At 43.3% G+C, this 14,519-nt stretch overlaps 1 protein-coding gene across 1 annotated transcript in view; it reads left to right on the top strand.

The window, feature by feature from the left end:
* Positions 1–14,519, top strand: part of LOC137524121 (uncharacterized) — a 131,169-nt gene that overhangs the window by 15,655 nt on the left and 100,995 nt on the right. Inside the window, exons 4-5 of the mRNA XM_068243656.1 lie at positions 8,097–8,381; positions 9,586–9,690. Coding sequence (XP_068099757.1) covers positions 8,097–8,381; positions 9,586–9,690 — 390 coding nt within the window. The remainder of the gene's footprint in view (positions 1–8,096; positions 8,382–9,585; positions 9,691–14,519) is intronic.

Genomic DNA, 14,519 nt, shown 5'->3' with positions numbered 1-14,519 from the left:
CTAACTTTAGGTGTCCTTTAGGGTCTTCTTGCACTTCAGTTGAATTTATTCATAATGATTGTCCTTTTAGTCTGTACCATATGCTGTAGACTTGTTCAGTGTTCTCCCTAGAATTTTTGACATGTTGTGGCATGAAAAAGTAGTGGTGCAACGGTAGAATGCAAGGCTCGTGCAACTCTTACAGCATAGGAAGAGGATGAGGAGGCGAGACGATGACAGCCGGGTGTTCCCCAAAATTAGCTGGGTGGAGCACCCGGCTAAAAGAGCCTGGGGAGAACATTGTTGTTCATGCTAGCATTAACGTATCCTGCAAGTAATACTAAAGTATCCCTGTCTCATGGAGCACCTGCCTAGAGACCTCCTTACGTATCAGCACAAAATGCTCATTTTTATAAAATTTCTTATATAAACTATATCTTTATATCAATGTCCAGAATGGTTCTCATGTAGCTTCATTCTAACTTGATTATGGAAAGTATATAACTGGCTAATTTCATAACTCTCATCATAAACATACATTTGTAATCTACAGCAACGTGGAAGGGTCAAAGGATAATTAAGGTGTGGAGATATCTTAATGATCCTTTGATAGTATTCTCCATACTCTAGAGAAGTTACCTGACAAACAACTTCTAAGCTAGTTATAAGGAAGACTGGGGCCTTTATTCAATTAATTGTTTCTCCTTAAAGTGGACCTGAACTCTTGCACAGGACAGAAGGAAAACAGAGAAATGCACCCTGTATGTACTGTATGTAGAGAGTTAAGCCTCATTTAGGCTACTTGCACACCGAGATGTTGCGTTAGGTGCTACGTTAAGGTCGCATAACGTGCACCTAACGCAAGGCCTGGTGCTCTTCGATGTGGACGTCAGAGTGAGCCGCGTTGTGCAGCTCACTCTGGCGTCCGTGATGCCGTGATGCGTACTCTTGGACGCATGCGGCATCACGTGGTCCCGCCCGGCCAATCGCCGCACAGAGCGGCCGCACCAGGAAGTAAACACTGCACGTCACTGAGTGCAGTGAATATTAATTAGCCATGTGCCTGGCCGCTCTCCGCTCCTCCCCAACACGACTGAGCATGTGCAAACAGTCTAACTCTAACGCCGTAGCATGCTGCACTTTCCAAACAACGTGCAGCGTTACATGTAACGCAACGTGGGCAGTGTGAACAGCCCACTTGTGTTACATTGCTGTGCGTTGAGGGGGCGTTACAGTGCGCCTGTAACGTCCCTGTGTGGAAGCAGCCTTAGCCTCATTTGTGTCTAATCACATGACTGCCACGGCAGAGATGGCAGGTAAGCTCATTTGAAAGCACAGGCAGGTAACAATATGTCTGCTTCCATGAATCAGGAAGCAGAAACACTGCAGATTTATTGGAGGATTTGTATCAGCTGTGATCATTACACATAGCTTGCTGAATATACTGTACACATTGCTTCACAGTTCATCATAATGCATTGCTTGCACATATCCTACTCAGAAGACAAAACCTATATTTTCAGAAGACCATTTATGTGCAAACAATACCTTTGTGTATAAAACTATAAATGTGTATATTAGCATATCCTGTGCTGTGAAACAACATGCAATCTTTTTAGGTGTCATTTACTGCCAGTATATTTTCATCAAAGCTGGGAGAGTATACATATTGGAAATCTACACCAAGTGGTCAAAAAAATTAGAGACATCCTCTAAGAAAGAGTTGGTCCACCTTTGATCATAGCTTTGATTACAGCCGATATTTTTCTTGGCAAGGACTCAAGTTCAACAAGGTGCTGATACCATTGCTGGGGAGTGTTGCCCCATGCTGACATAATGGCAGCTCTAAGTTAGGTCAGATTGGATGGTGGTGTTTCCAAGCAAGCTTTGAAGTGATCTTTCGACTTTGTCCCACAAATGCTCAATAGGATGGAGGTCAGGGGACTGAACTGGCCATGGAAGCAGGTTAAGCTCTGATGTTCCTCAAAATAATTTGAGACCAATCAAGCACGATGGCAAGGACCCACAACAGGCGTCTTTTCATATTTTTCTGTGATACCAAAGGCACTCTTGATGGTCTCTTGCTGCTAAAGCCCATCCTTTGCAAAGTCCATCTTGTTGTGCGTTGGCATGTGCTTTGTGGAGCACCTGCATTGAATACAGCTATAATTTGTTATGTTGTTGCCCTTCTGTTGCTGTGGACTATGCATGATGCTCACCTTTCACCTCTCTCATCCACCAGCCTTTTTCGACCAGAATAGTCCTTATCACTTGAAGTTTTTTTTCTCAACTGTCACTCTCTAAACACTCGAAATACTGTTGGGCGAGAAAATCCTAAAACAGTTGACGTTTCAGAGATTCTAGCACCAGCTCTCCTTTACCGATGATCATCCCTCGTTCAAAGTCACTTAAATATTTCCTCTTACCCATTTTGATATTGACTTCCTTGATAACTACTTCGTCCGAGTTCATTCCTTATATAAACAACACTGCATTGTTTTTTCACTCTACGTCACTGTTGGACTGGTTTGATTTCAAATTGTTTTGCCACTTAGTGTAGTTTCCTTTACTGTCTCTGTATTACCCCAACAGTAATGATGTCTATGTTTATATTTTAACCACTTAAGCCCCCAGGGTTGTTCATTTCTTGCATCTGAGCAACTTTCACCTCCCATTCATTTGCCAATAACTTTATCACTACTCATCACAATGAAATGATCTATATCTTGTTTTTTCCGCCACCATTTAGGCTTTCTTTGGAGGGTACATTTTGCTAAGAATTATTTTATTCTAAATCCATTTTAACAGGAAGGTTAAGAAAGAAAGGGAAAGAAAATCATTATTTCTCAGTTTTGGCCATTATAGTTTTACATTAATACATGCTACCATAATTAAAACCCATGTATTTTATTTGCCCATTTGTTTCGGTTATTACACTATTTAAATTATGTCCCTATCACAATTTATGGCGCCCATATTTTATTTGGAAATAAAGGTGCATTTTTTCAATTTGTGTCCATCACTATTTACAAGCCAATACTTTAAAAAATTATATAAACATACTCTCTTGACATGCATATTTAAAAAGTTCAGACCCTTAGGTAACTATTTATGTTTGTTTTTGTTTTTTTATTAAAAATGTTATTTGGGTAATTTTTGGTGTGGGAAGTAAACACCTAATTTTAAAATGTAATTCAATGTATTTATTTATTAAAAAATACATGTGGGTGTAGTTTTTTATTTGGCCACAAGATGGCCACAGTCAAAGTCCTGGAAGCGTACGATCACTCTTCCAGGAACTAGAAAGAAGACGGGGAACTTTTTTTTTGGGCAGAAATATCGCAGCCTCTGAAAAGAGACCGTCGGTAGTTCTGCGGGGCACTTAGATCTATGAATGGGTATTATATTCCCCCGCAGTCCTCAGTTAAGCCATGATCAGCTACGGTATTCTGCTCAATCGGGCCCACTCTGACTGAGTAAAGGTCCACGCATGTGCAGAAAGCCCCCACTGACATCACTCAGCCGAATACCAAAGCAAATTGCGGCTTATCGGAGGCACTCAGGAGAATGGTGAGGGACGTATCCGTGCTTACAGGGCTGGAAGAAAGCCCTGGATAAGTAAAATACAACTTTAATTAGCTGTTCTCTGGTACACTTTAAGGTTAGGCATTGCTGGTGGAGTCTTAGGGTTAGGCAATGCTGGGGGAGGGGGTCCGTAGGTTAGGCATCACCAGGGAGGATCAGTTAGGGTTAGGCATCGAGAGGGAGGGCTCTTGAGTGGGTAAGGTTAGGTCACAGGAAATCATTGGCAAAGATTACTGATATTTTACTGGTGGGATTAACTAGTAGAACATCAGTAATTTTACCAATATTCTACTGCGGCTTTCACTGGCGGCCTTTTTGCGCTGTGCGCTGCATTTTGATTCCTCTGTGAAGCGCAACACATGGATGCAAACATCAGACAGTGAGGTGGGAAAGGGACTTAAATACAACAGAAAACATCTGAGAATATTTTGTTTGCACTGTTGTTAATGTTCATTAACCTCCCTGGCGGTAAGCCCGAGCTGAGCTCGGGCTATGCCGCGCAGGGGGAGATCTTAGCCCCTGGTGGGGCGATTTGTGTGCTGTAAAGTGCTGTGCGCGCAGCCAGCACTTTGCTAGCTGCGCGCACAGCTTGATCGCCGCCGCTCTGCGGCGATCGGCCGCACGCCGCGCGCGAAAGAGGGCCCCCGCCAGAGCCCTGCGCTGCCCGGACCAATAAGTTCCGGGCAGCGCTATGGGCTGGATCGGGTGTGCCTGACGTCAGGACGTCGGCTGACGTCCATGACGTCATCCCGATCGTCGCCATGGCGACAGGAGAAGCCAAACAGTGGAACGCGTTATATACGCGTTCCCCTGTTTGCTATAGATGCCGGCGACGATCGCACTAGAGGGACACATGCGCCCTCTAGTGGTGTTTCATGTAGCTACCACTCTGGTAGCTTTACATGAAACAAAAAAAAAAATTAAAAAAAAAAAGTTTTTTGCCAATTTGGCAAAAAGAATTAACCGCCAGGGAGGTTAAATAGCAGCCCAGTAAAATAGTTATGCATACTCTGCGCAGTCATAATCTCTAACCACACTAACCGTCATTTGCTGATAGACAAACAAGGGTCAAAGTATCTAATGACTTTGGCTATGAGCAACAGCTGCAATTGTATGCGTGTAATTTCACTCCTTCCCGTAAATACTCTAAAAGTGCTTACACGTTAGGGTTCGCCACACCTTAGGGTAAGTTAGCCCACAATATATAATAAAAGTGCAGTACGGTGTGTTGGCACCCTACTGTAACAATGTCCATACTTCAAATCAAATCAGCTCATCAAGTCAGATCCTCATGTGACTTCCTGAATCCCACAATATCATCCAAAATTACTTCTCACCAGGTATAATAGCTGACCGATGACAGACCAGCATGGCACGCTCAGTATCCAATACAATTGTCTCTTCTGGAATCATTCAGGGCTCGTTTCCACTAGGGCGAATCCGCATGCGGGCACTGCATGCGGATTCGCATAGCTAATGTTAGTGGATGGGGCTGTTTCCACCTGTGCGGCGTGCGGGAGCGATTTGGCAGCGGGCCAAATCTGCACGGCGGGACCCACAGTTTTCGTCTGCGTCGGGAATCCGTGCGAATCGCCGCTAATGTATTTAATAGTAAAAACGCATGCGTTTGGTACATGCGTTTTTACCCGCGATTTCGCGTGCGATTTCGCACCCTTCCCAATGTAATTTAGTCCTGGCAGTGTCATGGTTAATTTCGCATGGCACCCTGCCATGCGAAATCGCACGCGAAATCGCGGGTAAAACGCATGCAGAAACGCACCCGCATGCGTTTTTACAAGCGTCGGAATGCCGGCGAAATCGCGTCGCACTAGTGGAAACGGGCCCTCAATCTTCATCAGCATTCCTCAAAAAATTTAGAACAGACACTTTTGGTGTAGTATGTCCTTACAAGGCAGTAACACCTGACCACAAAGATTTCATGTCTATGAGAACCTGCAGCGGCACCCACATGTTATAATCCATCATCTGTAACAATATAAACTGCTCACCAGATTGGCTGGCTGACCGACCACAGACCAGCAGATATCATTTGTCAGGTGGCAGTATTCCTAAGCAGGCAAGCCTCCTGCGTAGCCTTCAGCCTTTAAATCTACAACTACAAACGCCCTTGCATAGTGTAATACTGTTTATTAAACTTTAAAATAACATAAAATTGCACTTGCATTGGAGATACAATCATGCGCATTGTATATTAAAAGTCCTGGATTGTTTCCAACGTCCAGCATCCACCATCAATCGAGCTCCGCCCTATGCATTTCATCCTACAGCACTCATCAGGGGCTACTTATAGAGTTAGTAGTAGATTTAAAGGCTGACGGCTATGCAGCTGTGCCCTGCTCCCACCATCCATCACCCACTGACTGCCCACCCACCAGGACCAGTATGTGCACTCATTTTATGATCTGCTGCACCGCTTAGCGCTCTATCTTGTTGCTGATTACATTTTAACATTGGAAGTCGAGATGGCCTGATCGGTTCCCCTGGCGAACATCAGCTGTTCGTGGCGCTGGTGCTGCTGCAGTTTTGAGTGGAAGGGAGAGACATTGCTGCAGAGACAGGGATAGTTAGCTAGGCACTTCTGTTTATTGCTGATTGCTGAAAGCACCCCAAATCAAAAGCGCTTTGGAGGGCTCATATTGTTCTATTTGGCATGTACATGTGTCAATTCCCCTTCGTGATCGTTACCTTGCCGCGGTGAAGGGGCTTGAGTATCACAATGAAGCAATGACCGCCGGCTATATGAGTGTCTCGGGTGGGGGTGGCACACCAAAGATAATAAGGTCGTTGCTTCATTGTGGACAGACCAAATTTGATCAGCTGGACAGTCACTGTTGTTCTATCATTGAGCTACCTCAGCCTGGCGGGACCATATGGGCTGGAAAGCCGCCATCACCTGCACTCTCGCCATGGTGCGCACCAGTCCAGCACGGTCATCACTACGCAAACAGCTGTTTGCGGTGCGTTACACAGTGAGTTTGGTCTATCAGGGTGAAGCAGTACACTAATTACACTACCTGATCGATGAATACACACGCAAGATGTTTTAAAGCACTTTATGCCTCCAATTTAGCAATGCAATGTGATTTCTGCCTTAGGGATTGTAACCCTACTCTGCGTCAAATACCTAATTTCCCCTGGGACTTTGGGCGTGTATTCCACTCCGCCATGCCCCCCTCCAGGTGTTAGACCCCCTGAAACATCTTTTTAATCACTTTTGTGGCCAGAAATACTCACTGTATGTTTTAAAATTCGCCTGTCCATTGAAGTCTATGGTGGTTCGAATGGTTCGCGCAAACTCTGCCTTTTTTTTGCGGATGTTCGCGTTCACAGTTTGTGAACCCAAAATCTGAAGTTTGAGCCATCTTTAATTGGAATAAACAAATAAGCTGAATTGCTTCCAGTGCCGACTTCTGCTCATTTTTCTCCAACTATTACCCATAATAAATACAGGACATTCCTGCTATCTGTTGAGGAAGCCACTTGGAGGTGGACACCAGTGATGAGCGAAAATGCCAAAAAAATTTTGCATGAATTTTTGCGCAACACCTTCTATTCGATTTTTAAGCGAAAATGCAATCGAAAATAAGTTTTGTAATTTTTTTGCGGCTTCCACGAATTTTCATTGTAAAAATAAAAATTTTACGGGGTAACATTTTTCGCAGTAAAAATATTGTTTTTATGAGCGTTAACGTTTTTCTCTGTAAAATATCGTTTTCCACAGAAAATGCAAAAATACAAGCTGTTTTCATGAAAATTTTCTCGAAATCACAAATACCATTTTCAATGCGAAAATGACCAGGGCTGTGGAGTCAGTACAAAAATCATCTGACTCCTGACTCCTCGGTTTATGAAACCACCGACTCCGACTCCAATCTTGGAGCAATTTTTGATACCTTGGGTTGGAGCCGGTGGTTTCATAGAACCGAGGAGTCGTAATTGGATGATTTTTGTTCCAACTCCACAGCCCTGTTAAGTATTGAACGTCGGAGTGATTTTGGGTACCTGGGCCCATATGCAATTAAGTTTTTCTCCTAGGTGATACTTTTTCATATTCGATTTAAAGCAACTTTTCAGCACTTTGCAATTGTAAAAGAACCAAAAGCAGGTAAAAAAAAGTACTATCAAAATTATTCTGAGTAATTTCTTGCATGCTGGTGGTTTAATAGGCACGTTAATAACAAGTTTGAAAATATCACCTGGAGTCATCAAAGTCAATGGTTTTATAAACTCGGGAGTCGGAGTCGGATGATTTTTGTACCGACACCACAGCCCTGGTTTAGCCATGCATATCAATGAAACCAGTAGATTGAAGTAGTGTGATCATTGAATTAAGCTGTTTACAGACCCACAAAGACATGCAAAAAAATGCTGGAACATTAATCAATGTAAAACATTATATTGCCGTCTCTTGTTAGATGAAAGTGATTGGAATCATCTTTTAAGTGTTGAATGCCAAGATTTAGGTTTATGAGAAAAAACGTGGGAATAATGACGTGTCGCTCTAATTGCAGCTCTCCCATCTGTTCACATTCAGTCACAAGCTTTTCGGAGGGATGTGATGCAGACGTTGGTTTGCAGCGCGACTGAGTTTTACCCAGAATCCATTGCTTTGAAGTGGTTCTTGAACGGCACCCTGGTGGAGAATACAAAGACCCAGAGAAGTGGGAGCTCAGCTGTGAAGTCGGTCTACGAGTTCCTCCCGACCAATGAGAACTGGGGCCTGGAGATCACATGTGAAGTGGAGCATGGCACACTTAATACTCCGCACGTGGAAAGACTTCTGGTGATAGACAAAGGTGAGTGACGCTCATTAACGTACAGACCCAACATGAGGATTACTGATGACTTGACTGACATTGTTTCAACATATATGTTGTTATTATCTTTATTTATAAATTATTTAGTCAGTGTTTGCCTATTGTAATATATTTCCTCACCTTTATATACATTCTAAAATGTATCACAGGAGGTTACATTTTTAGTCCTGGCAGATGCATCATTGCAGATTTTTTTTTTTATATTGAACATTCTAAAGCCAGTAGACAATATACCTTGTCTCCCAGAATTGCTCTGGAGGGGAATTATTCCTCATAACTATGGGGCTACATACCAATAGACAGCAATATATACTGTAGATATAGAAAGTGTTTCTAATGCTGAAACCAGGACAATTACCATAAAAGTAGCTGTCCTGAATAATGTACTGCCTTCTGCTATATGTCACTACAGGGCCTCTTTAAAGGGAATCTATAGTAAAAATAATCTTATGATGTAATTAATTGTATGTGTAGTACAGCTAAGAAATAGAACATGAGTAGCACAGATATGAGTCTCATATTGTTTCCAGTACAGGAAGAGTTAAGAAACATCAGTTGTTATCTATGCAAAAGAGCTTCTCTGAGCTCTCTGACCCTGACCCTGAAGTGACACTAAAGCAAAAAAAAAAAAAAGTATGATAAAATGAATTGTATTTGTAGTACGGATAAAATGAACATTAGTATTGAAGAAAAGAGTCTCGTATTTTTATTTTCAGGTGTATAGCTTTTTTCTTATAACATTGCATCATTCTCTAATATTCTCAGTTTAAAAACCACATTCTGTATTTGAAACTATAAAACGGAGCAGAGCTAATGACCCTTTGAACTTACCTGCAGTAAAACTTTATCTCAAGCTGTCTCTCACTGTTTCTTTGATGTATAAGTGCTTCAGAAAACAGGACTGTCTTCACCCAAGTTGGTTGGAATAGTTCAGAGAAGCTCTTTTGCATAGATAAGTGAAGTTTTTTTTCTTTAACTCTTCCTGTACTGGAAAACAATATGAGACTCTTTGCTTTGCTACGAATGTTCTATTTCTTAGCTGCACTACACATACAATTCATTATATCATAAGTTTATTTTCACTTCAGGTTTGCTTTAAGGCATCTGGCCTTCTGTACCTATAGGCTAATGAGATGTAATTAAGTAACTAATATAACTGTCATTTGTTTTTTTTCATATTCAGATCTAAAGCCAGTGTACAGAATCTATGTGAGAATTGCTTCTGCATTGCTCTTAGCACTGGTATCTGTGATTGTTTTTGACCTGTTATGGAAACACAGGAAAAAACGTAAGTAAGTAGCTATACCAGTAAATGTTCCATCAATGCATAATGTATACATGGGTTGAGGACAGAACATAGAGAGGGGTTTGCACATACACACTACTTTGCAGGAAGTGGTTACATCTCCTTATTTCCTCTCTCTCTTTCTCATCTTCTCCTCATTCACTTCAATTTACTTATTGGTAACTAGTGTTGCTCAGACTTGCTTAAATTTGGTATGAGGACGGTTTGACCAAATTTAGTCAACAATTGAGGGTTCTTGAATCTGAATACCAGTGAAGGCAATGGTGGGAAAATGCTGGTATTCTTTGGAGGCTATTGGCAAAGTACAGCAGATGCACCAAAAGACTGTGCAGTGTCCACCACACTTTTGAGAAACGCTGTCGTAAAAAAGTGGGAAACCCTGTTTGGAAAGGTTATTTTATCCAGCTTTAGAGCTGGTGCACACCTAAAAATGCTAGCATAATCGCAAACGCTCAGCGTTTTTAGAAGTGATTTGTCTGAGCGATTCTAGGCATGTGACTAGCGATTTTCTAGTTATGTTTAGTGATTTTTGGAGCATTTTGTTGTAGCAATTTTTTTTTGTACAGTAGAGCTGGAAGTGTACAGCTTTTGTAAAAAAAAAAAAAAAAACTTGGAAAATCGCCCTATTCCAGCATTTTTCAGAACAATTTTCCACTTTCCCATACTTAAAGCGGAATATAACCCTGCATTTCAACTTTGCTTTAAAACATTATTTACAGCATATTATATGCAACCAGCATTTTTTTTTTTTTTACTAGACCAGCATTCGAAGGGTTACACACAGAGTTTTAAAGTTCCGTGGAGAGATATGCAGACGCATCCGAAGTTCAGATAGATACATTTAACTAAACAGAATGTAACAAGTGGTAATTGTTACACACCTTTTGGCTGTCCTCCAGCTCCTGCACAGTCAGAGAGAGTGAGTCACATTCCACACTTAGATACATTTAAGTAAACAAAATGTATCTATCTGAACTTCAGATGCGTCTGCAGTTCTCTCCAGGAACTTTAAAGCTCTGTGTGTAACCCTTCCAATGCTGGTCTAGTAAAAAAAAAAATGCTGGTTGCATATAATATACTGTAAATAATGTTTTAGAGCAAAGTTGAAATGCAGGGTTATATTCCGCTTTAACATTGAGGCTGAATCGCCTCCGAAATCCTCAGAAATGCTGCAAGACTTGTGTTTGGTGTGATCCATCCCATTCAGATACATTAGTCAAGTGCTTTTCAAAGCGCTGGCATCTTAAAAAGCGATCAGAAGCGCTCTTGGTGGCAACATGGGAAACATACATTTTTTCCAATCAGCAGTCTTGTGAGGTCCTGTAATCTGGCTCATGCTGGTATGGATTAATAATGGTGTGATTCCTAGGATTTCCCAACCACCACACCATTGTGGCAGCACATACTTTCCCCTGTATTTTTTAAAAATCAGACACAAAGTAAATTGTGTGGGGGGGGGGGGGGGGGGCATAGTAAAATGAGGAGGAATCTGTAACCCCCACGTAATATTAAGGGGGGGCCCAGATATCTGCCCCCACCCAGATGACTGTATAAAAAAACTAATAAAAAAAGAATATAATTCTATATGTCTATTCTATAAGAAAACATATATAATACATAAAAAAAAGTAATTTTAGCCTTTTGTCTTGTCTTCCATATCCTCCCCCCCCCCCCCCCCAAAAAAAAAAATGAAACAAATACATGAAGCCCATAAATACAAAAGAGAAAGAAGAACAGCCAGCAATTTCCCTAGACTCTGCCTGCAAGATTCACATTACCCCCTTGAGGAGGTTTGGGGCCCAACACTATGCCAAAACCAAAGCCTTCTGTTGTTCTGTCTTCTCTTTTCTAAAAACATGCTTGCAGAGTTGCTGTCATTCCCCACAGGACTGCAGTGGACTAATATAAAACATTTACATGAGACCAAAAAAAGCCCTTTAAATTTACAGTATGTTTTAACTTGTTTTACTTTTATGTTTTACTAGCGTTGCCCGGGTATGTATTTAGCTGGTGTTGGCTCCGCCCACTTTTTCTAACCCTAACATACAAACACTCAATGACTAAGTTTGTGAGCTTTGGCATCAATAATTTGTATATTTGATAGCTCGATTTCACCGGAGGTAGCTACAAGATGATTTTAGCAGACCCCAGATCTGCAACCCAGATTAAATTTCTCCCCCTTCTAAGTGAATACTCTCTCTCCAGCTGGGAGATACAGAACCACAACACTCAAGTTGATGCAACAGCATCTAAAGTCTTTATTTACAACTGAATCTTATATACACACTGATGATGGGGGAAAACCAGATTGAACCGGAGTGACCATGTGAATTATTTGAAACAATAGTACAGACAGCAGACAATAGGGTTTGTTTTTCTGTACACACTGGTAGAGGTAGACTTTGTTACATGTGTTAATTTTCAACACCCCAGGTCCTTCTAAATCTTCAGATGTCTGAGAGCTTTTATGGTAATATACCACGTGGGTATTCAAATACAGGTGTGTCTCCTGTCTGGCAGGAATGCCTTGAACAAATGTATTTCCTTCTGAAGTGTAAATGTAATTTACCTGCATGGCACAAGCAGTGGCGGCTCCAGCTTCAGATTTTTGGGGGGGCTCAAAGGGGGCACAAGGGCTGGCAGGCCGGGCTTGGGGGGGGGGGGGGGGGGGTTGGGCGTGGTCATGATGTCATGTGGGCGGGGCTAACTGTAATGTAGTTGTACCAGCTAACGTAGTTACATGGAAAAAAAATGAAGTAAACGCACATAATGACAGGTAGCCTTTCACCAGTAAATGCACATAAGAATCAGCTTTTCAGCAGTTAATGCACGTAATGACAGACAGCGTTTCCCCATTAAATGCACATAAGAGACAGCTTTTCACCAGTTAATGCACATAATGACAGACTGCGTTTCTGCAGTAAATGCACATAAGAGCCTGCTTTTCACCAGTTAATGCATGTAATGACAGACAGTTTCCCCATTAAATGCACATAAGAGACAGCTTTTCACCAGTTAATTCACATAATGATAGACTGCGTTTCCGCAGTAAATGCACATAAGGGACAGCTTTTCACCAGTTAATGCACATAATGACAGACAGCATTTCCCCAGTAAATGCACATAAGAGACAGCTTTTCGCCAGTTAATGCACATAATGACAGACAGCGTTTCCCCAGTAAATGCATGTAATGAGAGACAGCGTTTCACCAGTTAATGCACATAATGACAGACAGCCAGTGTCCCCAGTATATGTAGCCAGGTGTATAGCTGTCCCCAGTATATGTAGTCAGGCTAGTGATGGTGGGCTGGGGGCCCCAGGGCACCTCAGGCCTGGCTGGTGGTGGGCTGGAGGCCTGAGACCTGGCTGGTGGTGGTGGACTGGGGGCCCCAGGGCAGCTCTGGCTTGCCTGGTGGTGGGCTGGAGGCCTCAGGCTCAGGCCTTGCTGGTGGTGGTAGTGGTGGGATGGGGGCCCCAGGGCAGCTCTGGCCTGCCTGGTGGTGTGCTGGAGGCCCCAGGCTCAGGCCTGGCTGGTGGTGGGGTGGGTTGGGGAGTAGAGGGGAGACAGAGAGAGAGAGGGAGGGAGGCCCCAGGCTCACATGTCACATCAGCATCACATCACATGCCCCCCCCCCCCCCCCAAAAAAAAATCATTCAAGTCGGCTGCCTACCCCACGGTAACCCACCTCGAGTCACTAGTAGTGTCACAGTCTGGTCTGGTCTGGTGTGGCTGGCTGCACTGAGACCCCGGTGCTGCTGCTGCCACCTACAACGGCTGTTGGTTGGACGGAGCGAAAGTGGCAAGCTTCTCTCTGAAGCTGTGCGAGCCAGGCGAAGGGGAGACTGAGCGCGCTGCACACTACGTGAGTGTCACGTGACGGACGTCGTCACGTGAGTGTCACGTGACGGACGTCGTCACGGGACGTGACTCAAATTTAACTGCCCCGAATGTCCCCTTCCCTTGCGGGCTGCTCTGACTGTGCCTGGCTGCACCTGTCAGTATAATTACAGCAGGCAGGGACGTCTGACAGGCCAGCCCTCTTCCTCCTCCTCCTCCTCCTTCCTTCCAAGTTCCGACGTTCTAAACCGCACAGTCACGGCCCGCCGTGGGGGTGGCTTTGAGGGGGGCTGTGTAGCAACACAGATGTCTGATTATGTGTGATCTGCAGAATCACCAATAATACAGACGCTATACCTGATTATGTGGTGATCTGCAGCATCACCAATAATGCAAGTATAGCCAACAGGATAATGCAATAGTGTATAGTGCTTGGTGCAACAGTAACAGAATGATAACTAGGTCTCACCAGAGGAGCTGGTGGGCACTATCATACACAGTAACTGATTAGTTAGATAGAACCTCACCAGAGGAGCTGGTGGGTACTATTAGAACACAGTAACTGACTAGTTTGGCAGAACCTCCACAGAGGAGCTGGTGGGTACTATTAGGACACAGTAACTGACTAATTTGGCAGAACCTCACCAGAGGAGCTGGTGAGTACTATTAGAAGATCACCTCACCAGCGGCAAAGGCCCACTGGTGAGTAGAGAGGTCAGACAGGCTGGGTTCGGCAACTGAGAGGCAGATACAGTACAGAATCAGTAGGCAAGAGAGTAGTAAGTATTCAGGCAGAGGTTCAGCAACTGGATCAGATGGGCAGAGGTACAGAATCAATAAACAAGAGCAGAGTCAGAGATTAGCCAGAGTCATACACAGAATATCAAATATACAGAAATACAATAATCCTAGTCTTGTGTGAAATCCCTGGTTTCCTCCCAGATCAAAGCACACCGGAAACTAGTCTAAGGT

This window comes from Hyperolius riggenbachi, chromosome 7 (genome assembly GCF_040937935.1).
Source record: "Hyperolius riggenbachi isolate aHypRig1 chromosome 7, aHypRig1.pri, whole genome shotgun sequence".
Taxonomy (NCBI): domain Eukaryota; kingdom Metazoa; phylum Chordata; class Amphibia; order Anura; family Hyperoliidae; genus Hyperolius; species Hyperolius riggenbachi.
This window is presented reverse-complemented; position numbering and strand designations above follow the sequence as displayed.